The sequence below is a fragment of the Artemia franciscana genome, chromosome 7, assembly GCF_032884065.1.
Source record: "Artemia franciscana chromosome 7, ASM3288406v1, whole genome shotgun sequence".
Classification (NCBI taxonomy): domain Eukaryota; kingdom Metazoa; phylum Arthropoda; class Branchiopoda; order Anostraca; family Artemiidae; genus Artemia; species Artemia franciscana.
The window spans coordinates 51,693,931-51,717,523 of NC_088869.1; the positions used below are offsets into that span (position 1 = coordinate 51,693,931).

A 23,593-nucleotide genomic window follows, 5' to 3' on the forward strand; every position below is an offset into this window, starting at 1 on the left:
TTCTATCTATGTATAAAAGCTCTTCAGAAGCCAAAACGGTAAATTCCAGTTATCATAATTTTGAAGTTTCGGGTTGAGTCTTGATTTTTTTTTTGTGTATAAGGGAATGTCTCAAAATAAAGAACGATTTCCTGAATAAAAAAAAATGGCCTCTGAATAATATACCATTGCTTTTTAGGTTTCCAAGATTAAGTCGAGTTGATCTTGTGTATGCATTGGGACAAGTACTACTACTACTGCTAACAACTCAATGCAGAACCAAGCCACCTGATGCCAAAACAGCTACATACACTGCTCCTCCATCCCAATTTATTCAGTCTCCCTCTTTACACCCTGCCAAGTACTACTACTACTGCTAACAACTCAATGCAGAACCAAGCCACCTGATGCCAAAACAGCTACATACACTGCTCCTCCATCCCAATCTATTCAGTCTCCCTCTTTACACCCTGCCAAGTACTACTACTACTGCTAACAACTCAATGCAGAACCAAGCCACCTGATGCCAAAACACCTACACACACTGCTCCTCCATCCCAATCTATTCAGTCTCCCTCTTTACTCCCTGCCAAGAAGTTACAATTTCCCTCAAATCTTTCCTTACGACATCCACCCACCCCATTCGGGAACGACCTGCTTTTCGTTTGGACCTACATGGTTGGCTGACCAAGACAGCCTTTGGTAATCTGTCCCCCTTGATCCACCGAACATATCTTAGCCATCTCAACCTTTCTCTCATTATAGCCCTCGAAAGCAAGATTGAACCACAATTTTTGTACAACTAACTGTTTGACATACAGTCAGTCAGTCAGGTACCCAAAAACATAACGGCCATTGAATAATAATAACTGGTCTGCATCAGGTGGTTGGGGCATGACATAAGTAATTACCGATTAAAATATAATTTGACAAATTCTCTATACTAAAAAGAAAAAGCTGAATTTTTTTCAAATAGATAGAACTGGTCTTGACAAAGAATCGAAACCGGAAATTATTAACCTAATCGCCAATAAATTACCATGACCACGCTCTTATTATAATTATCAATGTTAGTATTACCGTAAAAATATGAAAATCCAATAATAAAAAAATCTACCCCAAAAAATCCATCAAAAACAAAAGTAATACCTTAATTTTACAGAGGTCCCGAGGGGTCACCGATTTTGAGAAATCACGTAAACCAAGTGATGCGCGTCAAGCGTGACAGAACAATGCTTATGTTAGTGGGATTGTGCCAAGTGTTACAAGGACTGTGCAACGCATGGCACTCTGTGATATACCCCAGGTGGCAGGAAGTGAGCGAACCCTCGAGAGAACCGAGAAAACTGTAAGATGATTAACGCCGAAGAAACGGGGAAAAATACCAGAAAAACCAGAATTTGTAACTTTTTACCTTGGAGTATTGAGCTTTTTCTCGAGGGGTTGTCAACTCTCACCTGGTGTACATCTATGAGCATTTCTAGTTTCGCTACGAGCGGCACATTTTTGCCCCACCACCGCTGGAGCAAACTTGGTGTACACAATATCTTAAATGAACATTCCCTCACTTTGTCCTATTTTCTTTACTCTGTTTGTTTTATAGAGTTAATTAATTTGGCAAGGGAATTATATCACTCCTCTCCACATACCCACTAGAGAATTAAAATTTAGTTTCTAGCTTTGACTAACTCATCACCTTCTTATCTTACGCAGGTCACAATACGTGTAGACAGAATATAATGTCAGGAAAAATTAAAATGTCAAAACCACTTATAGAATATTCATACTCTTGACTATATGCCTTCGTTATCTTGGCTGTCCATTGACACGAAATAAACACACACACAAAAAAAAATGTAAGTTCAATTCTGAATCAATTATACTTTTAAAACCAGGCCATCTGAACAGAAGGATATTCATTGCCTACTATTATTATCGATTCATTTTTTTTTTTTTTTTTTTTTTTTTTTTTTTTTTTTTTTTTTTTTTTTTTTTTTTTTTTTTAATGAGAGATTGCAATGCCTTCTTTTGATAGTGATGAGCTGTTATTCGGGATTCTTAAATCAACACAGTCGGGGTGCTAGATATATCTTAGCAATGTATAGTTTCTTGTTTTTTCCAAAGATTCTGAGGCTCCACAAATAGCACATTCTCTTAATCTTTATCTGGCTTCTTATGCTTTATTCCTCTTTTTTTAAGACGACCCTTTATTTTTACAAAAATGAGCCAATAGGATTGAAGACGTATATCTTTTATGCAATTAAATAGAAAAAAAACAAGTTTTTTTTAACCGAAAGTAAGGAGCGGCATTAAAACTTAAAACGAACGGAAATTACTTCGTATATGAAAGGGGCTGCTTCCTCATCAACGCCCCGCTCTATACGCTAAAGTTTGACTCTTTCTCTAAAAAACTTTAGCGTAAAGTGCGGGACATTGATCCTTACCTTCCGTTATAAAAACTTGTTTTTTTTTATTTAATTTCTGAACGTTTTTGAATCAATGCATGTTTTGATTTCGGCTCTCCGCAGACGAATAATTAAAACGAAATTTGCATATTTATTTTTTTTTTTGGCTAAATGGCTTTATCATAATTTTGGTCGAATGATTTTGAGAAAAAAAGGAGCGGGGGAGGAGGCCTAGTTGCCCTCCGATAACTTACAAATTACAAATTACAAATAACTTACAAATTAGCTTACGTAACAAACTTCTGTATTCTCATGTTTTTATTACGTATATGAGGGAGTTCACCCCCTCGTCAGTACCTCGCTCTTCACACTAAAGCTTAAATCTTGTCCCAATTTCATGAGAATGACCCCTGAATCACAAAAGCCGTAGAATAAATAGTTGAAATTACTAAAAATACTTTAGCGTAAAGAGCGGGGTATTAGGAGGAGGTAAGCCCATCATATACGTAATAATTTCTATTCGTTTTAAGTTTTAATGCTTCTCCTTACTTTCAGTTGAAAAAACTTTTTCATATTTATTTTTTCATTGTTTTTTTTTTAAATAATGCTAGAAAATCCTGCGCTCCCTTCATGAAAATTTTCTTCCCCCACGACAAATTCCTCCAAGGAAAGTTCCTCCAACATATACCCCTCTTCCCCCAACCTAAAAATCCCCCTGAAAACGTCTGTACACTTCAAAATAACCATTACTATATGTAAGCACTGGTCAAAGTTTGTAACTTGTAACCCCTCCCACGGGGACTGTGGGGGAGTAAGTCATCCCCAAAGAGATAGTTATAAGTTTTTCGACTACGCTGAATAAAATAGCTATCTCAGAATTTTGATCCGGTGACTTTGGAAGAATGATTAGCGTGGGAGGGGGCCTAGGTACCCTCCAATTTTTTGGTCACTTAAAAAGGACACTAGACCTTTTCATTTCTGTTAGAATGAGCCCTCTCGCAAGATTCTAGAACCACTGGGTCGATACGATCACCCCTGGAAAAAAACACACACACACAAAAAACAAATAAACACGCATCCGTGATTTGCCTTCTGGCAAAAAAAAATACAAAATTCCACATTTTTGTAGATAGGAGCTTGAAACTTTTACAATAGAGTTCTCTGATATGCTGAATCTGATGGTGTGATTTTCGTTAAGATTCTATGGCTTTTAGGGTTTTTTTTTCTCAGGCTCCTAACTTTTGATGGGTAAGACTAAACTTGATGAAACTTATGTATTTAAAATCAGCATTAAAATGCGATTCTTTTGATGTAACTATTAGTATAAAAATTCCAATTTTTTTTAGTTTTGGTTACTATTGAGCCGGGTCGTTCCTTACAACACTTCGTTCCCACGAACTGTTTGAAAAGACTTTGGTTATTACATGGTATTCTTGGGGATGGAGTCGGACGCTTCATTTAGGAGCAATGACCTAACTTACACGGAAGTTCTTTTTCATTGGTGGTAATGATAAACTGCAAAATTGTCAATAGGTCATTCTATTCCAGTTATTTAGGTTTCAAGATCCGAGGCAAGTGGCAAAACTCATAAAAATACAACTTGTTTTTTGACATCATCTCAAAAATATGACAATATTTTTGAGAAAAGAAAAACTTACAAAGCAAATCACAAAGAAAAAAAAACTTTTATTTTTCGTCAGTTTTAAGCCCTTCAGTTATGAATGCTCATTCGATTTTAAAATTTTCGCTAGAAATACTTAACTACTTCCCAAGCGTTAGAATATTTTATTCAGAAATTAATGGAGATGATAGTGATCATCCTTAATTGCCATTCAAATACAAAAGGTCATAGGCAGTATGGATTTAATTGTTAACGGGATGATAAACGTTACTGACTCCTAATGACTGCCTAGTCACTTAATAATTCTTTCACTCTTGCCTTGTTAATGGACCAAAATGAGTGGAAAGGGCGAGACAAAACTTACCCTTCAAACGTCCAGTGGTTAGAAATATTGAGGGTATAGAAAATTTATGGAGGGTATGGAGCTTTTAGCAATATTTGTTGGCGAAAATTCTCAATAGGTGCCAATTGCTGACATCGAACGTATATTAAAGATAATATCTTCATAGCAACGGAGAACGTAGCATCCATTGGGATTTGATCTTAAAGCAATGGCGACTATAAGCAATAAAGTTCTAGGAATATATATCTAAGAGGGAATTTATATTTATGTGGGAATATATATCTATGATGAAATTCCGTTACGACAATACATTAACGAATTTAATGATAATAAATTAGGCGGAAACGAGTCTGAAATAACATGAGCTAAAAATCCGTGATTTAATTTTCTGTATTTTTACCAAACCAATATAAAACATTTACAACATAGTGACGCGTCAAAGGGCTAAGAAGTTGGCAAGGGCAAAAATAAATAACTAAAAATACAGAGGCAGCCTCTGTAAACCAGTATAGTATCAATGCTCTATCTTATTGCCCTCTGGGCAGATTCACACGAGTCAAAAACAACACACAAAAACGACAGTTGAGGTATCGAAAACTTTATTTGTACCTAATTATGCGAGACAAGAAAGGAGCAAAATGGCAATATATGTGTCATCAACAATTGACAGAGGGCTTTAAATCCCCCCCCCCTCCACGGGACCAAACATACATTTAGTGAACAATTTATGAAATACTCGAGGGGAACGACAATTTCCAAGAGGAAGACGTCTTTTTAACCTTTGCCCTTTCCCCTGAAAAATGTTTTTACCCTCCTTCTTCTAAATATCTGCAGGCACCTATGCACAACATGTTTAAAAAAAAAACTTAAAACTTCTTGAGAACCAAATGGGAAACAATAAACCATATGAAAAATCTTTCATGTTTGGTTAAAGGGAAGGTGAAATATAAATCTTAGAAGCACTATAAGAACACGTGTTTTGAATTATCCAGCCAGTAGGGTATAAAAAGAATAATGAGACAAAAATGGACTTACCGATAGCCTGGATATCTTCGTTAGTGGGAGACGTAAAGGATTCACTGCTCAAACCTTGAAAAAACAAGTTAAGTTTATTACCAAAATAATAACTTCTAAGTATAAATATTGGATACAAAGGGATTAATACTCTTTAAGCAGAATATAAATAGAAAATAAAAGAAGCAACAATAAAACAAATTGCTAAAGGTCACAATGTGCTCACGGTTGTAGAAACGATTCCAGCATGATGAGTGAAACATGGCTAACAGAAAGGGGACAATTTCTAGGATATGTGGGAACTAGGGCAATTACTCTTTAGTCCAACAAAGTTATATTGAGATTCAATAGTCCATTATGTTGACGACATGATTTTACAGACACCTCCAGCTATTTTCTTTCCCTCTGAAGAGGTCGGATTAGATATAGAACTAATCAATAAAACTACCTTTTCTTGAGTTCCACCAAATCTATTTGAGATCCGTCAATCTCTTCCTATTACACATGGTGATGACAATAATTCCAGGACCTCCTCCTGCTTCATCTTCCACTGAAGTCAGTTCGAGTGCTGATACAGTAAAAAGATGACATTAACCTTTACTTCCTACTATGATTGGTCAAGATCAAATCATTCCTTCTGGTAGATCTTTTGATATATAGAATATAAGAATCCCACTTTCATGGATCCTCAGAAGAGGTTTAATTGCGTCTGGACAACCAAAAGGAAGGGCACTAGCTTTTGCTTCCTATCAAATTTAGCTGACAACCGATTGTTGTAGATGTGGAAACGATAGGATTCAGGAAATACTACTCCCGTTTAAAATTTTAGCTTGACTTGTTTCTGATTGCTCTTGGGTCTGAGCAGAAAATTATACCGAATTTAAGAAAATCTGATGGATATAAAAATCACATTATAAATAATTGGAACCTGGACTTCAAACCTCTAAGAGCCTATATAGATAATTCAAAGGCTAGAAAATTGTTTCTCTATCGTCTGAAGATTTTACTTTGATCTATGTTTGACAACCAATACCTTGAAAGATAAAGACTTTTTTTTGTGGAATTTTTCAGCCAATAGGAAAAATTTGATTGATTCAATTCAGCGCTAGCTAAGCCTCGGTATTAGTGAAATATCACTGTGAATGCGCCTTAGGCAAAAAGGTCACGATTAACTTTAATACTGAAATTATAATTCGATAATGGAAATCTACAACTCAATTTGGTAACCATCTACATCTACAGGTCAGAGCCTTTTCATTTCAAACTAATTCAGTAAATTTCAGCAGTACCCATGGCTTCGCATTTCTAAGTAGTAAATCAGTTGAATCTGATTTCAACTAATTTAAATTTGTTTTGATTGCAAATATGATTTTGCAAGATGGATTATGGATTCATAAAGTGGCCCCGAGTGACAGAAAGGGAAGCGTTTCATCAATGTATTAATGTCCCCCTTTGCAGAGGTATCCCCCTCCCCTGTAAGTACACATGACGTACTGAATAAATAGCTGCTAGCAACTTAAGCCCACAATTCAAACTGAAAATACTCGTTTATACTAATTTACCCAACAAATAACTATCCCACTCCCCCAGAGGCAACCCTTAATTTTACCAAAGAAATAGCCTATAGAGCCTTAAAAGGCAGCTTAAGAGAGAGCATTACGTTACCTGACACGTTTTCCGCAGCAAACCTACCTTTTCAGCTATCTTGTAAAAATACAACAGCATTTTAAAACTTTCAAACAAAAAAAACTGCTATTGTTAATTATTGCTGCTGTTTCGGTATCGTTGATGTAACATTTTAAATTATTTGCTGTATAATGACGCGTTAGTTATGTCGTTGTTGTTAATTACTCTTTGTTTACCATGATGTTATCTTTACAAGACAATGAATGTTGTTCAAAGCAGTAGTGATCGCAATAAACCGATGGTCGGAGAATTTCGGGATGGATCTCAGAGTCAAATTTTACCAAATATGGAGTACGCATGATATCCCGTCGTTTGAGAAGCTATCAGATAACCTGTCTAAGGTTTAATTCTTCTTCTTTTTTAATCTACGGTCTTATCAGACATATCAGCCACGCTGCACAGTTGTGATTTTTGTTTTTATGCCTTTCTTTTTCGTTTGTCTCTGTTTCTGCCACTATTACTGCAATTTTAATTGTTTGTCTATTTTTGTCTTCTTTTTTAGCTACTCCACTATTTTTCATAATTTTATAAAACAGGTAAAAAAAAAAAAAAAATTATTATTCCTACTCAAATGGGTATTTCGCAAGATATGTCGTTGCTTATAAATCTTACTCAGAGGAAAATCAAAAAGATAGAAAGTGACTGTTTTAAAAGCTTTCTATTGCTATTTTTTGTATTTTTGCTTGGTGTACTAGGAGTCGCTGTTCGCAGGAAACTTAAATCTACACTTCTTCTGAAAAGAAAATCATAAGTAACGACAAAGCTTACCCATTTTATCACTATACTGAAAAAACCCGAAGTAGGCTTTACTACAAAACGAGAGGATGATTTTCACTAATACCAACCTTTAGCTACCGCTGATTTGAACAAATCAGATTTTTCCTATTGGCTGAAAAATTCCACAAAAAATTGGGAATGGCATCAAAAAGCCCTAGCTAAATATCGATATAAATGAAATCTCCTTATTTATAGGTCTTTATTTTTTTAAGGTACTTCAAGCTTATCCACCACATACACATGGAGTATGGTGGGCTCCAATTCAAATTCTAGAATGTCACGGTTTGTCATGTAACTTACCATTTTTCTGTTAAGAAAAATTCGGTCCCCTTTCAAACAATTTGTTTGTGCATACGTATGCTCTCTGTCTTAACAAAACCTTAAAAGAAATGACAGCGGCTCATGGCAAGCCTTTTCTGTCACAATTTACTTACTAAACAATTTCTTCCTTATTCCTTTTTTGGGTGGCGGGAGGGGGCTGTTTGAAACTTTTTTTATTTTCTTTCTTTTAACGAGATGACTCAACACGCAATTTAACGAGGATAGTGTTCCAGATAACAGAATACTGCAATACTTGACGAAAAACACCAAAATACTCAATGGAAAATGTTCCCAAATTATATTTAATAGACAAACAACAAGGTCATTTTTCAGGAAACTTAAGGATGGATAAATGATTCAAAAGCAGGTCATAAAAATGATTTATGGGATTCTAACAGCGGCTCCAAGTGGGAAAAGACAAGCATTAAATCAATGTATTATAAGCTTTTGAAAAGTAGCTTCATCCACAAAAGCGTCAATAAATTTCTCGGTTTTCAGAGGAAAAGGATTCTAAACAAGAAACGCAAAAAGGCAACTTTTACTTCTTGAAAAATAAATAAACAAATACAGTACTAAAAATAAATTGAACTAAATTATTTCTGTATTTCTCCTAAATGAAATATTATCAGCAATGACGGAGCTTGCCTATTACTCACTTGAAGAGCTTATTTTTTTAGTTTGAATCAAATTTCTTATTCTTCTTTACGAGATAACTGAAAACATATTTTCTATTTATATAAAAAAAAAAAAAAAAAAAAAAAAAAAAAAAAAAAAAAAAAAAAAAAAAAAAAAAAAAAAAAAAAAAAAAAAAAAACAACAGATAACGGAATAGCATGAATACAAAGCGTGTAATAGCCTACAAAAGTTAATAAGCCCGAGTTAATAAAATAGTACTGTAATGAAACTACTATTTATTTATTTACTTAAAAATTCGCCGTAAAGGAATGAGATGTTGCATCAAAAAAAAAAAAAGAGAGAAGCTTGAACCCAAAGCAATCTGTTCAAAACACTGCAAACACTTCGATCAAATTCGTTGTTAGTACCATGTCCAAGGCCGGTTCAAAAAAGACACAAAAAAAAACAATTAATACTGAGATAAACTACTCGGTTAGTAATGAAAACAAGATTATTTAGGCCATTGAATTGAATCAAATCAAGGTGGGTGATTTAAGTTATTTTTTTTTTATCAAAAATTCAGATTAACTGATCGAGTATTATATACAGAAACTCACGGATTCCTTGTTGTGTCTAGTTAAAAGCGCTTTCATTGGTAATTTAAGTAGTTAATTACTACTCGTCATCAATTAGAGACGTCCCCAGCAATTGAAAATACGTATATTCAGTAATTTCGGATATTCCAGAAATAAGTTTGATTGATCCTTGGACATTATTAAGATGAAAACAAATTAGAAACAAGCCTTTTACAGTTAGGATGACTGTATAACTAGGACATACAAAACAAAATTTTTAATGCCTCAGAAAGACTAAATTCAAGCACAGAAATAAAACTGAACTGACAACTTACCGTTGGATGCAATAGTTGTTTTTCGTATCTGTGGCACCCATTTGAAGGGTGCTTGCTTCTTTAATGGTGGGGCACCAACACATGGTTCAACTGCACCTCCAGATTCAAATTGTCGAAGACACAACTTATGGAAGTTAATTTTACAATCTAAATACAGAAGTCCCTCGTTAAAGGTCATAGCTTCTTATCATAAATATAAAGTTGTTACTATTAACAATAAACATAATAACACTCATGAAGAAATGCAGTGGTAAAATTAACGATAATGCTCATGCCGCACTTCGACCTTTAACATGCAGCAAATGGAACCATTTTTTCCCTTTTAAGTTATTTTACAATCTAAACATAGAAGTTCATCGTTCAAGGCCACAGCTTCTAATCATAAATATAATAACACTCACAAAGAAATGCAGCAAATGGAACCCTTTTTTCATCATAATTAATATAAAAAAACAAAAAACAAATAACAAACACTTCAACCTTTATAAATTTTATGGTTGGGCAGGTACCCAATAAAAGTCTACTTCCAAGCCCCCCCCCCCCTGATGAGAAACAGGACTGGGGTTTTTTAAACGACTTGGGCGCAATTGTAAAAGCTCATAAAATGCATATTAACAGTAGTTTTTTGTTTGAAAAGCGCAAGCCTCCCTCCCCCTCACAAACAATTAAATTGTGCTTAAAGTACTTCCCTACACCTAGTATAAGATATATAATAAGTATTATATACTAGTATAAGTATAAGATTTTTTTAAAAGTGGCTTTTAAATAACGCGAACGTCACCGCATGATCGTTCCTAGCTGAGGGAAAAAAGCGTGACTCTCTTCTCTTTCCCAAGAGGTGAAATTTGAAAAACAAAGGAAGGGAAGAGCTTTGAAAGTACAAGTGAACTTGAGGTGAATAATCAACTTGGACAAAAAACAAAGACGGTTGCTTGGAAATCAGGAGAAAGTACGTGATTCTGCAAACCTTTATTGCTTTCAATAGTGGAATATTGCCTAAGCTTAAGTAATTTCACATGGTTCTTCCCTTCCAATTGATAGATTGACCTATTTTCTCCAAACACAGAAGGAAAATAAGAAAACTTGCTTTTGGCACAGCAACATCTTACTGTCAGGTCAAGCAAGGACATTAATTTGAGCTATCTAGAGGGAAGAGGAACTAATAAATATCTAGATATTTGTTAAATACAATAATAGAAAAGTAAACATTACAGCGGCTAATTAGAGGAAGTCCATAAAACATGAGAGAAGAAAATTGATTGCTGATTTTCACTTTAATGAGCCAATCAACAGTTAAAAAATGTCACATGGTTTTGGCATCTGCTTATGAACAGACCTAATGGTCTGTACTTCAAAGGTGCACACAGGTAAAATCCACTTGAGGGGGGGGGGGGGCTGACACATGAAGAAGTTTGTGGTTTAATTATTTTTTCACTTCTTCCGCGAGAAAAAAGCTTACGACCAGCTTCAAGAGGAGTATTCCACCCTCCTAACACACACTCTACCCCTGTGTGAAGCCAATTGTCTAGTCCATTTTGAGTGAACTTAGTGGAGCTGGTTTGCAAAAAAAAACAAAAACATTTAGTGCTTATATATTCTTTTGAACATACAGAATTCAATTAGTCAAGGGCTTTAACGTCAAAAGATAAACATATAAACAATTCACTATGTCAGGTTGGCTTAGTAAGGCTGTATTAGAAAAAATATCGAATAAACTCTTGAATAGAAAAATAGTTGAACATTTATGATGGTTATAAAACAGATATATACTGAATACCATTCAAACCACAACCAACAACTAAAACTGATTGGTCTAAAACTGCTTCTTGTTTTATATTCTCCACCCTCTTGGTTAGACAAAAAAGAGGCGGTAATCAGACAAAATCTGAAATTCGCCTCGGAAAAGGCGTCTATTGAGTAAATTTTCGTTATAAACAAAGAATCTGAGTCAATAGTTTCTTGTGTAATTTTTTTAATATAAAAATTTATTTGCAAACTGAGGGGCTTTCCTAAGCTCCTAAGGGGCCAAAGCCCTCTGACAGAACCCCTTGCTACGTTGATACTTGTGACTGTGGTAAGACTTTTTGCACATATCGATCGTAAACATCACTTATCAAAAACAATATGAGATTTGTCAGTAAAAGATACTAAAAATAAATGCTCTCAAGCTGCTTAAGATAAAAAATTCTCAACATTCTCTATTATGACTATTACACACCAAGTAACAAGTAACGCCAGCAACAAGGCCAGGTTGTTACTTTTGAGCAAGGGGTCTCCCAATCACCTCTCATGCATTTTGCTTCATCGAAGTATTCTTGTAATTTTTATCTGTCTTATCATACAGAAACCTTCTGTTCTCCACATGCACTGTAAGTTCTTCAATAAAATCAAACTCTTACGCCACTCCATATCTGTACCATTTTCCCACCCTCCCTTCCGGTCAAATTTCTTGTCACTAATCTCTGATGTAATTGGTTAAAATCTAGGCTTAGATGCTGGTGAGTTGATCCAAACTGAACAATTATTACGCCTAGGTCTGAGACTTTGAGACCCGTGTGAACGGGAAGTTTTTGCCAAGTCGTAGTCGCAACTACGACCACGACTAAACCCCGTGTGTATGGCCACTAAACAGAAACCGGCATTTGTTGATTCAAAGCATTACAGCTTCAACTTTTTTTAACCATCCACCTTCAAATATATTACAAACATTGGCCTGAAACGTTGTCCCACAATTGAAAAAATAAATAATAATAATAATAAAGACGAATGCTAGACAAATCTCCTCGGGAAACGTCGAAGAATGGTATTTTGGGTGTATAGGGGCTTGAGATGCCTTATACAGAATTCTTGGAAATGTTGAACTTGATGATTAATTTTTATCAACATCGTCCTTGTTTTGGGGGGGAGGGGGGGTAGGCTGACATTTTTCCAAATTTCAAGAATTTTCTTGCACAGATAATTTTCTATGGGTAGCTTTAAACTTAGTGAATTTTACATTTTTGGAATCAAAGTTAAAAGCACGCTCTTTTACGCATATTTTCCTTTGAAACTTCTTTAGATCCCGGTTTGTATTGACAAAGGTCACTCCTTACCGTCATTATCATCAACGATTTTGACATTTAATTTAGTTCTTCTTAATCAATTCTTTTTTGAAGTTATTGAAAATTTAATATTCAATTTGAACGCTTTAAACACTATGATCAGAATATACTTACTTTTGCACTGGTATCCTTGGGGAGAGACACCCCATAAAATATTGCCACACTGAATGCACTCAACAATCGACATATAGTTCAGGAGTGCAAAATCATGACCTCGGACGCTTACACTCTGTAAAGAAAAAAGGACAATTACGCTGGAAAAAATTTAATCGAATAGAAATTGTAGAAGACGTTGAATTCAGGATAAATTTAAAAATATACTTAACCTTTACATTGGCCAAAGCCTAAATGAAGGAACCAAACCTTTTCTGAAAGGACCTTAACCAGGGGGAGGGGGTACGGTTTTGACCCCCCCCCTGCCAAATAGAAAAAATTTGTTAAACTCGTAGAAAGTAACAAAAAAACAAACTTTTCTACATTTGATACGATTTGTACCCCACCCCCGGAAAAAAATTATGGATATGACCTTGTATTCTGGCTGTAGTAATCAGAGTTATTGAGATGTTTATTTTTTGAGTTTTTACTTGAAAACATGAAGGAGCCTCGCTCTGTTACGGGAAGTTCGAAAAAAGAGCTTTAAGACCCTGGATGATATTTTATAGTCGATCAGTTATTTATAGAGTTAAAAATGCTTTAATAACGATGATGTGGCCCTTTTATTTACTTTTTTTCCATTTCCACTCAACGGAAATTTCGAGGAATTTCAAGTGCTTCTTCGCCATTCCTATAATTTTGTTTTCTTCATGACTTTTTACATTTAAGTTTTTACATGGGTTATGGTTACCATTCCTGAATCAGAGGCGATCATTTTATATCTGGAAATTTACAAAGAACCCGTGAATTAATTTTGGATAAAATGGGGCGATATTTAAATAGCCTACGGCTTAATTCATGGAGAAAGTTTTCCTATGACGTTCCATCCTCTAGTCCCTGAAATTCTGTGGTTTTATATCTTGATACAAGAAAAAAAATGATTTTATTCTATTGCCTTCTGCTTTCAGATAGAAGCTGATATTCAGAAAAGTTGTTTAAGGCACTTTTTCTCCTGTCTTATATTCTTGACCTTATAGTCTGAGATTCATCCTGTTCCTTTTTTTTACCAGTGTTTTACTAAAAAAATTTTTATTATAATGCCTTCTGCTTTCAGATAGAACCTGATATTCAGAAAGGTTGTTTAAGGCACCTTTGTCCTGTCTTTTATTCCTGACCTTATAGTCTGAGATTCTTCCTGTTCCTTTTTTTTACCAGTTTTTTACTAAGTTTTTTTATTCTATTGCCTTCTGCTTTCAGATAGAACCTGATATTCAGAGAGGTGGTTTAAGGCACTTTTTTTCCTGTCTTTTATTCTTGACCTTATAGTCTAAGATTCTTCCTGTTCCTTTTTTTACCAGTGTTTTACTAAGTTTTTTTATTCTATTGCTTTCTGCTTTCAGATAGAACCTGATATTCAGAAAGGTTGTTTAAGGCACTTTTGTCCTGTCTTTTATTCCTGACCTTATAGTCTGAGATTCTTCCTGTTCCTTTTTTTTACCAGTGTTTTACTAAGTTTTTTTATTCTATTGCTTTCTGCTTTCAGATAGAACCTGATATTCAGAAAGGTTGTTTAAGGCACTTTTTTCCCTGTCTTTTATTCTTGACCTTATAGTCTTGAGATTCTTCCTGTTCCTTTTTTACCAGCGTTTTACTAAGTTTCGCTATTAAATACAATCCTAATGTGAAAAAAAGAAGTAATTTTCAATTACGAGTACGAGAAGAAGAAGAAGAGAAATATCTAATCTTGTGAGCGATTTGAAATTGGATGTTCCAAACATAAATGACAGAGATTTTCCGTGATATACCCAAAAAGATGAGAACTCAATCAATCAACCTCTAGGGAATTGAAAACTCCAGAAAAAGAGGCTTTTCAATGATAACTTGATATCCCTAAAGTTCCTCTAAGAATTCTAGAGGAACGACGCTGATGAAAATAAGGACTAAAGAAAATGAAAATGAGTTTTAAAGAAAAATATGTGGCTTAAATATAACAATATAAAGAAAAAAACAGACTTCTGCTCATCTGGACAAAAGGAAAATTGTCTTTATTAGACGAGAGAGTGGAAATCGCAGATTTTTCGAAGGACCTAGCCTGGATCTTAACCTTAAAAAAAACATCGTATATTGCAAATGGATCACGTCATTTGGATGGAAATTTAAGAGTTTTTCTTCTTACTCGGTTTACAAACAGAAACATCACGCCATACTTCTTAAGTTGTTAACTATACATGCAGTCTTGTTCATATTGAAGAAGAATCTTAAGATTCCATAGACTATGCGACACCGGTTGTCAGTTTTTGTTTTGTCATATATTATTGAACAAGAGCTAAAAGCTCATATGGCACTTGTGACGAGGCAAGAAGAGCTAAGAGCTCATATGGTATGAGCTCTAAAAAATTCTAAGAATCAATAGATTGATTTAAAAGGAAAATCAGAGGCTTAATGCCGGTCAGGATTTAAAATAAGAGCTCTGAGTCACGATGCCCTTCTAAATATCAAAATTCATTAAGATCTGATCACCCACTCGTAAGTTATAAATACCTCATTTTTTATCATTTTTCCTCTCCCTTTAGCCCCCCCCCCCTCTAGATGGTCGAATTTGGGAAAACGACTTTATCAAGTCAATTTGTGCAGCTCCTGACACGCCTACCAATTTTCATCGTCTTAGCACGTCCAGAAGCACCAAACTCGCCAAATCACTGAACCCCTCCCCACAACTCCCCCAAAGAGAGCGAATCCAATATGGTTACGTCAATCACGTATCAATGACATTTGCTTATTCTATCCGCAAAGCTTCATCCCGATTCCTCCACTCCAAGTGTTTTCCAAGATTTCCCCCTCCAACTCCCCATAATGTCAACAGATCTGGTCATGATTTGAAATAAGAGCTCTGAGACATGAATTCTTTCTAAATATCAAATTTCATTAAGATCCGGTCACCCGTTCTTAAGTTAAAAATACCTCAATTTTTCTAATTTTTCCAAATTAACACCCCCCCAGCTCCTCCAAAGAGAACGGGTCCGTTCCAATTATGTCAATCACGTATCTAGAACTTGTGCTTATTCTTCCCATCAAGTTTAATCCCGATCTCTCCACTCTACGCGTTTTCCAAGATTTCTGTTTCCCTCCTCCAACCCCCTATGTCCCCGGATCCAATTCGAGTCGAAAATGGAGCATCTGAGACATAACATCCTGCTATATATATCCAGTTTCATTAAGATCTGATCAACTGTTCGTAAGTTAAAAATACTTCATTTTTTCTATTTTTTCCGAATTAACCGGACCCCCACTCCCTCCCCCAGATGGACAAATCGGGAAAAAGACTTTTTCTAATTTAATCTGGTCCGGTCCCTGATACGCCTGCCAAATTTCATCGTCCTAGCTTACCTGGAAGTGCCTAAAGTAGCAGAGCCGTGACCGACAGACAGGCCGACAGACCGACAGAATTTGCGATTGCTACGTCACTTGGTTAATACCAATTGCCATAAAAAGCAAAAGCCAAATAAGCAGAACATTCGTTGCTCAAATCCTTCCAAGTATAGAGCAACTATATTGCAATTAGAATCATACACCGCGTGATGATTGTGATGAAAGCTTTATCACGAAGAATTAGTGTTTATTCACGCAGATTAGTAATGAAAACTATGAACTAAGTGATGATCACGATGAAAAAAGCTACTAACAGGTATTCTGCACTGCAGTGCCGAAACAGAACACAGCCTATTTTTAGACTAGAATACACATTATTAAACTAATTTTTGAAATATTATCAATTTTATTAACAATTATCAATATTAAACTGAAGTCATGACTAAAAGAAGGTTATGGCAATTTCGAGAGAACTTCAAGGCCGTCAAAAGTGGTGGCAGGTCGAAAGAAAAAGGATACCATTAGAATCAGCATGGCCTAAAACCCTTAAGGGGGGATTTTTAGCCCCCGCCACAAAAATTCAAAAAGATCACATTTTGGTAGTATAGCACTGTTATGTCCCCTTGTATTCTTTTTTTTTAAGTTTCCATCCGTTACCATCTTCAAAAGATTTCAAGCCTTTTTAAGTTTTATAATAGGATTATAATAGGGTGGAGTTTAAGGGCCTGCGTCTTATACACATTATTTCTGCATATGACCTACAGATAACAAAAAGAGTTTATTAGTTTAAATCATCTGTGACAAGTTTGAATTAGCTGTTCTTACTTTCCTTTTTTTTATATCTTCTATTTTCTTTCCAATTTTTAAACTCGTCCATTTTCAATCAACGATGTTCCCATTTGAGGTAAAAATTTACATTGTGAAATGAAAAATAAAGGAATAAACACTTCTTTAGATTCTAACTGGAACTTCCTATTAACTGTTAAAATGAAATAAGTAGATTAGAATGGTAACCAAGACTACGCTTCCCTATCATACACACACGCACTCAAGAGGGGGGGGGGTCTGATCGGTTTCCAAACACAAAATCTTAAGGTAGTAACGGTCCTTCTATTTTCTGTATATTTTTTCCGGGTTTCTTTTTTTTTGTAAGCCTTTACACCACAACAGATTCTTCTGTATATTCCTTTTTGATATCTACCACGAAAAACAAATGTAAGAGGGAAATCCTTCTGTCCCACTGAAGTCAAAAAAGGACTACATTGTTTATAGGTAAATGATCTACAGTGCTAACAATTATAATATGATTATACAATCGAAGCCCTTACTGATCACCAAATCAAACCAAGTGTTTGCTCATCAGGGTTGCAGCATCAGACGCAACCTAGTAATGAACGAACCCTACCCCCTAGTAACCAAAAATTTAAAAAACATTTTGAAAAAAAAACCATGAAGCAAAAAAAAACCGCCATTTGAACCTGGTTTAGGAATAATAACTATAATTTTGATCATCCCTAATGGTAAAAGTTGATTGTGAGAACAAACTTATGGCAATTCCGAAAAATAGCCTGAAACCTCACAAAAATGACGTCGTTCAAAATGAAAACTACATTATCGGAATGACAATGTCCATAAATTTCGTAGAGGAGAGTTACACTTCCCCATCTTGAGCAACAAGGAAATTTCCTTTTTCACGTGGGAAGCAGTGATGGTCTTTTTTATATAATCAAACGAATTTAAAGCATGATTTTAATTTAAATGATCTGAAACAATTCGAATTTAATTTAAAGCACGTAGAAATTTCAGAGGTCTTCAATCCTATTTGCGTAGCTTGAGAGCTTTGTTTTAAAATCAACAACAGCAAACTCTTATAGATTCTGGTGATGCTTGTATAGATGCTGCCTGTCTTAGATTTACAAAGTATATTCGACTAGATCTACGTCGCATGGGCAACGTGAGGTGTTGCAGCAACGTTTGTTCGGCTTCACCGAGCAAAGTGTTTGGTTTTGTTTCCTCCCTTCGATTAAACGCTGAAGTTGTTAATCTGTAAGGATTCCCTACATGTCTTACCACTGAAACCAAATTGGCCTTACCATCAAATACACCAGAAACAAATAATAGATACACCAACTAGCAAAAGTTGCGAACCCCTCATTGCCGAAGATGATTATGAGCTAACAGCCGGCTGTTGCTTAAAACTCCCTTGCATGTCTCACAATTGGTATCGGCCTATTTTTGGTTTCAGTGTGTACCTTACTAATGAAGTTGTCAACCCCTTTAAACTTTATTTCAGGAAAGAATTTTTCTATCAAAAAAATGGATAACATAAACTTTGATCAGCTCATCAAGAGCAAACGACTGCCGTCGAAAAAATCTATCTATCTTAGTTCAAAAGTTGACTTTTTTGCCGTAGGCCAAGTTTCTAACGTCATCACTTGGAAAGGAGCAAAGGATAAACTCAAATTTCTTTAGCAATGAGAGAACTTTTAAAGTGCAAGAGGAACATCTGATACCTTTTCTCTACTGCAATCCCAAGTGCGAAAAAGCGAATGATAAACTCAGCTGAAATCCCGAGCAGAAATGGGTAGAAAAAATAGATGGCAATACTTTCGGACCCGTGGGGAAATACCACTTTTTGTTTCTGTAAATTTTTCTATCTATCACTCAAAGAAGATATATTGGCTGTGGGGACGGATAACTGTCACATATATGTAACACTTATAGATTTTAGTCCATCTTCAATTTGAAACTGGTGCCTGCCTGCTTGCCTGCTAGAACGGAGCTTTCCAATCGAAAGCAGAAATATGGTTTGATGAAACGAAAGCTTGACTTCATAACTTCAGATAGTTCTCTCTGCCCTAAGCTATAAGACTCCACTTCGCTTCACACACTATAGGCTCTGGCTCAAGGAAAAGCAAAAACCATCCTTTTTGGCCCCAAGCAAGAGTTCTACGAAACTTTCGAAAATGCAAAGTCATATTCATCAATCCGGCCTATGGTCCACGCTTTATCATCCCTTTATCATCAAACCGCAGAGGTTAGACCCTTACCACTTTCTAAAAATAAGCTGAAATTTGCTAGGAAAAAAGACCAAAAAAAGACAAAACGAAAATGTTGCTCTAGCAACACAATAAGGACAGCCGTCTCACCGTCATGCGAGTACCATGTTAGCACATGAGCCACTTTTTGACCCAATTTCGAACTGGTTAAGACTAGGCTCAAGCTCCTACAAATTTATTCCAGTCAGTTATCGAGGTTATTTTCCTTCTTTAAGCTCCGCCCCATCCATCTCTACCATAAAACCCTATTTATACCAGCCTAGGCACGACAATCCCCTTGCCGAAATTTACCCAGGCTTTGTCTATTTGTTCGTACAAATGTGTGCAAACTTTGGAAAAAACAAGAGCTAAGAGCTCATATGAAACTTGTGACGAGGCAAGAAGAGCTAAGAGCCAAGAGCTCATATGGTATGAGCTCTAACAAAATTCTAAGAATCAATAGATTGATTTAAAAGGAAAATCAGAGGCTTAATGCTGGTCAGGATTTAAAATAAGAGTTCTGAGTCACGATGTCCTTCTAAATATCAAAATTCGTTAAGATCCGATCACCCACTCGTAAGTTATAATACCTCATTTTTTCTAATTGACTTTATCAAGTCAATTTGTGCAGGTCCTTGACACGCCTACCAATATTCATCGTCCTAGCCCGTCCAGAAGCACTAAACTCGCCAAATCACTGAACGCCTCCCCCCAACTCCCCCAAAGAGAGCGATTCCAGTACGGTTACGTCAATCACGTATCAAGGACATGTGCATATTCTATCCACCAAGCTTCATCCCGATTCCTCCACTCCAAGCGTTTTCCAAGATTTCCCTCTCCCAACTCTCCCTCCAATGTCACCAGATCCGGTCGGAATTTAAAATAAGAGCTCTGAGACACGATATCCTTCCAAACATTAAATTTCATTAAGATCTGATCAACCGTTCGTAATTTAAAAATACTTCTTTTTTCTATTTTTTTCCGAGTTAACCGGCTATTTGTTATTATGGCACTTGGTTAATACCAAGTGCCATAAAAAAACAAGAAAAAGCTAGCAACAAGAGATTTACCATTGTACTTCAAAATCAATGAATAAAGCAATGGAGCAGGCAGTGGAGTCAAGATACCTGGGGAAACAAAAAACCGGTGGATGTCCAGGATCCAGCGACAAGGAGTACAGTCTAGGTTTGACAAGCCAGTGTAGCCTAAAATCGACTTGAAGTCAATTTGACAATCGAAAAAGTACTCTTGGAAACTGAAAATTAGACTGTTCAATAGTAATTTCCTCTCAGTCCTCCTGACAGCTCTGAATACTAGAATATAAACCATCAGCGAGGAAAGAGGATCTTTTCTTTCAAGGATAACTGTCTCCGCAGAATATCCAACTTTAATTGGAGCAAACCGTGTTACCAGCCAGCAAGTTCGCTCTGTATCATACCAGCCCCTATTACCAGACGCCATACGTCAATTAAGATGGCGCTAATTGCGAAATATCGTCCTTATGGTGGAAGGCGGACCCCCCAGAACGGTACTGACGAGGCAGCCAAAAACAGCCTAAAGATTATGAAGAAAGGAAAATACGCTTCACTGCACCTACCGGCGGGACCTGAAACAAATCTACAAGATGGTCCAAACCTAGTGGGAAGACCTTAGGACAGCAGCACACACAAGAGCTGACTGGCAACTCTTTCTGGATGTCCTAGGTGTCTCTGAAAGGTTTAATGTAAGGTAAATGTGTAAAAAGTGAGTTACTGCTGACTCTGTCAGTCAGTCCTTGAGGGGCAAATACAACTGCGACTGATATTTTGCACTGTGAGTCATAAACCATACAACTGGGATTCTATTATTGAGACCTTCCAAGCCTAAATGAGAATTAGAACTCATCATGAGTTTAACTTACTTTTTACATACTCAATCCCTCCTACCAGCATAAAAAAATTCAGTTTAACTTAACCTTATGTTCTTCAAGCCTCGGGGATGAGTCCTGACAGCTTCCGACAAGTCGATTTGAAATTTTCAAAATTCACCTGTCCAAATGTCAATATGTTGGAATTTTGAAATTTAAACTACTCAAAGCATTAGGTTGTCAAGAAAACCAAACACTTCAAACTGTATATTCTACAAACCAATAGCTCTTTCTAATCTCCACACGAAGCACTTGAGCCGACTTAAAACCAGACAGTGAGAAATCTTCAGGACCATTAGTTGAGTGGCAGCTCTGTGCAGGTCTAGGTAAATCTCTGTAACTATAGGTCTTTCAGTACCCTGGCGACACAGTTCTATCAAGGAAAGTTGACCGTCTGCACAAGTGATTCTGAGTATGTTACTTCTGGCTTGTTTTACATTTACAACAGTGAATATTATACTAAGACAGGAGGATACCCAGTGTAACCTAACATAGCAAAAGAATGTTAAATAGCCCAAAATAAGTCACGAAAAAAAAAAATCGAGAAGAAATATCATCATTCAAAAAAACAATACCCGAATGTGTCAGTCATTAGACTTGGAATAACCAACTTCTCATAAAAGGTTTTAAATAGACTAATCATCATCAACAAAAAAGTTCATAGCATTATTGAGTTATTTCTACGCTCACAGAATAGCATCAAGTAAATACGTGCCTGTCCCTCTGGGTATGAGAGAATACAAGTTCAAGCTATTTTTTAAATTCAACACATAGTTCTCGTTTCATATATAAAAGCAGAACAAAATTTGACAGAACCTGGCCATGGGGCGAGATCATCAGAATGAATAGTCAAACAGTAGGATTGTTTATAGACTGTTTTTTAGTCTTTACAATATATATATATATATATATATATATATATATATATATATATATATATATATATATATATATATATATATATATATATATATATATATATATATATATATATATATATAATTGTGTGTGTACTTGTGAATATATTTATGTACGTATTTTTCCTCAAAAACAGCTCCATACTTAATTGTGTGTTTTACAATTGGCACACTGATATTTTCTGGCCTGAAAGATGATCTAGATAGGCCCTGAGTTTGGAAAAATTCGTTTAGAGCCTTAACTAAACGAATGCTAACGTTGCTAAAATTCGTTTAGCAACAGCAAGAAATATATATATATATATATATATATATATATATATATATATATATATATATATATATATATATATATATATATATAGTAAAAGTGGATATTTCCATGCTTTTAAACAGGAACCTTATTCGTCTTATTAAAAATTTATTTTCTTTCAAACTTTCCTCTATGGTTACATAAAACAGTAAAGTGGAGTTAATATCACATAAAAAGCGGACAAGAAACAGACATTTACATACTTGTTTAATAATCACCTTTTTCGTTTTATTCAAAAGTTTGTTTGTCTTCAAACTTTTCTCTCTGGTTACAAAAGTCGGACACTTTTCCAGTAGACATACGGCAGCTTGACTTTTCAAATTGAACACTTTCGACAGTATTGTAGCTAAGGCTGATGCACAAGCTAGGGATCTATCGTCCAAACATCCATCTATTTCTTCCCTACTGAAACATAAAAAAATTACTATATATGAGCCAAATGAAATGGAGAGACTAAAACTGTGTTGTGTCTTTTTTAGAAAAAAGAGACGGGGGGAACGACTAAAGGATTTATAAGAACATAATAATAAACAATGGAGAAGATTCTACAGCCTCTAGACTTTGGGGGCAAGGTGCCTCAAAACGCGGTGTAATCTTTCTTCTAGACAAGTGCCTTGAACGAGTGTATTTGTCTAAAGTCGGTGCGTTTATTGACATAATTGCATATGAATCACAAATAATCTCTTACGCCACGCTGCCTTTTGATTTACAAATGACAAGAAATTATATAAAAACGGTCAATATTTTTAAATAGGACAGGGAAAATAAACAAAAAAAGATCATTTATACAAAATTAGTAATAAAATAGTAATATATATATATATATATATATATATATATATATATATTACTATTTAATTAGTAATATATTTATATATATATTTAAAAAAAGGAAAGTATAGATTAAACTGATCAAACATAAACCACTTCGTTTCAGTTTATTGCATCGCAATAAAGTTAATTTTTATTTTTCTTCGGTCGCAAATTTACTTTTTCCATTAAGTGTGACATGTACCCTTTCAATTACCGCAACTGAGGCATAGTTACACAAATATGCCTCGAAGCTTCTCAGTAATAAAAATTAAAAAAAAAACTCAAAATGAGGAAATCCTTGAATAAATTGAAATGCTTGTTCCTAGAAGGAAATATTAAATTTCTAAAAATTAACAAAATTTGTCATCTCTT

The 23,593-nt window shown here is 35.3% G+C and overlaps 1 protein-coding gene across 11 annotated transcripts in view; it reads right to left on the reverse strand.

The window, feature by feature from the left end:
• The window catches only part of LOC136029437 (rho guanine nucleotide exchange factor 11-like), a 349,966-nt gene that overhangs the window by 217,281 nt on the left and 109,092 nt on the right, over positions 1-23,593 (reverse strand). For 7 of the 11 annotated variants that reach the window (XM_065707834.1, XM_065707833.1, XM_065707824.1 and 4 more), the window contains 4 exons: positions 22,612-22,813; positions 12,887-13,001; positions 9,672-9,818; positions 5,384-5,437 (listed from right to left, as the gene is read on the reverse strand). In XM_065707834.1, the coding sequence (XP_065563906.1) occupies positions 5,384-5,437; positions 9,672-9,818; positions 12,887-13,001; positions 22,612-22,813 (518 nt within the window). The remainder of the gene's footprint in view (positions 1-5,383; positions 5,438-9,671; positions 9,819-12,886; positions 13,002-22,611; positions 22,814-23,593) is intronic. The other 4 variants (XM_065707829.1, XM_065707830.1, XM_065707831.1 and 1 more) reach the window with 3 other exon arrangements.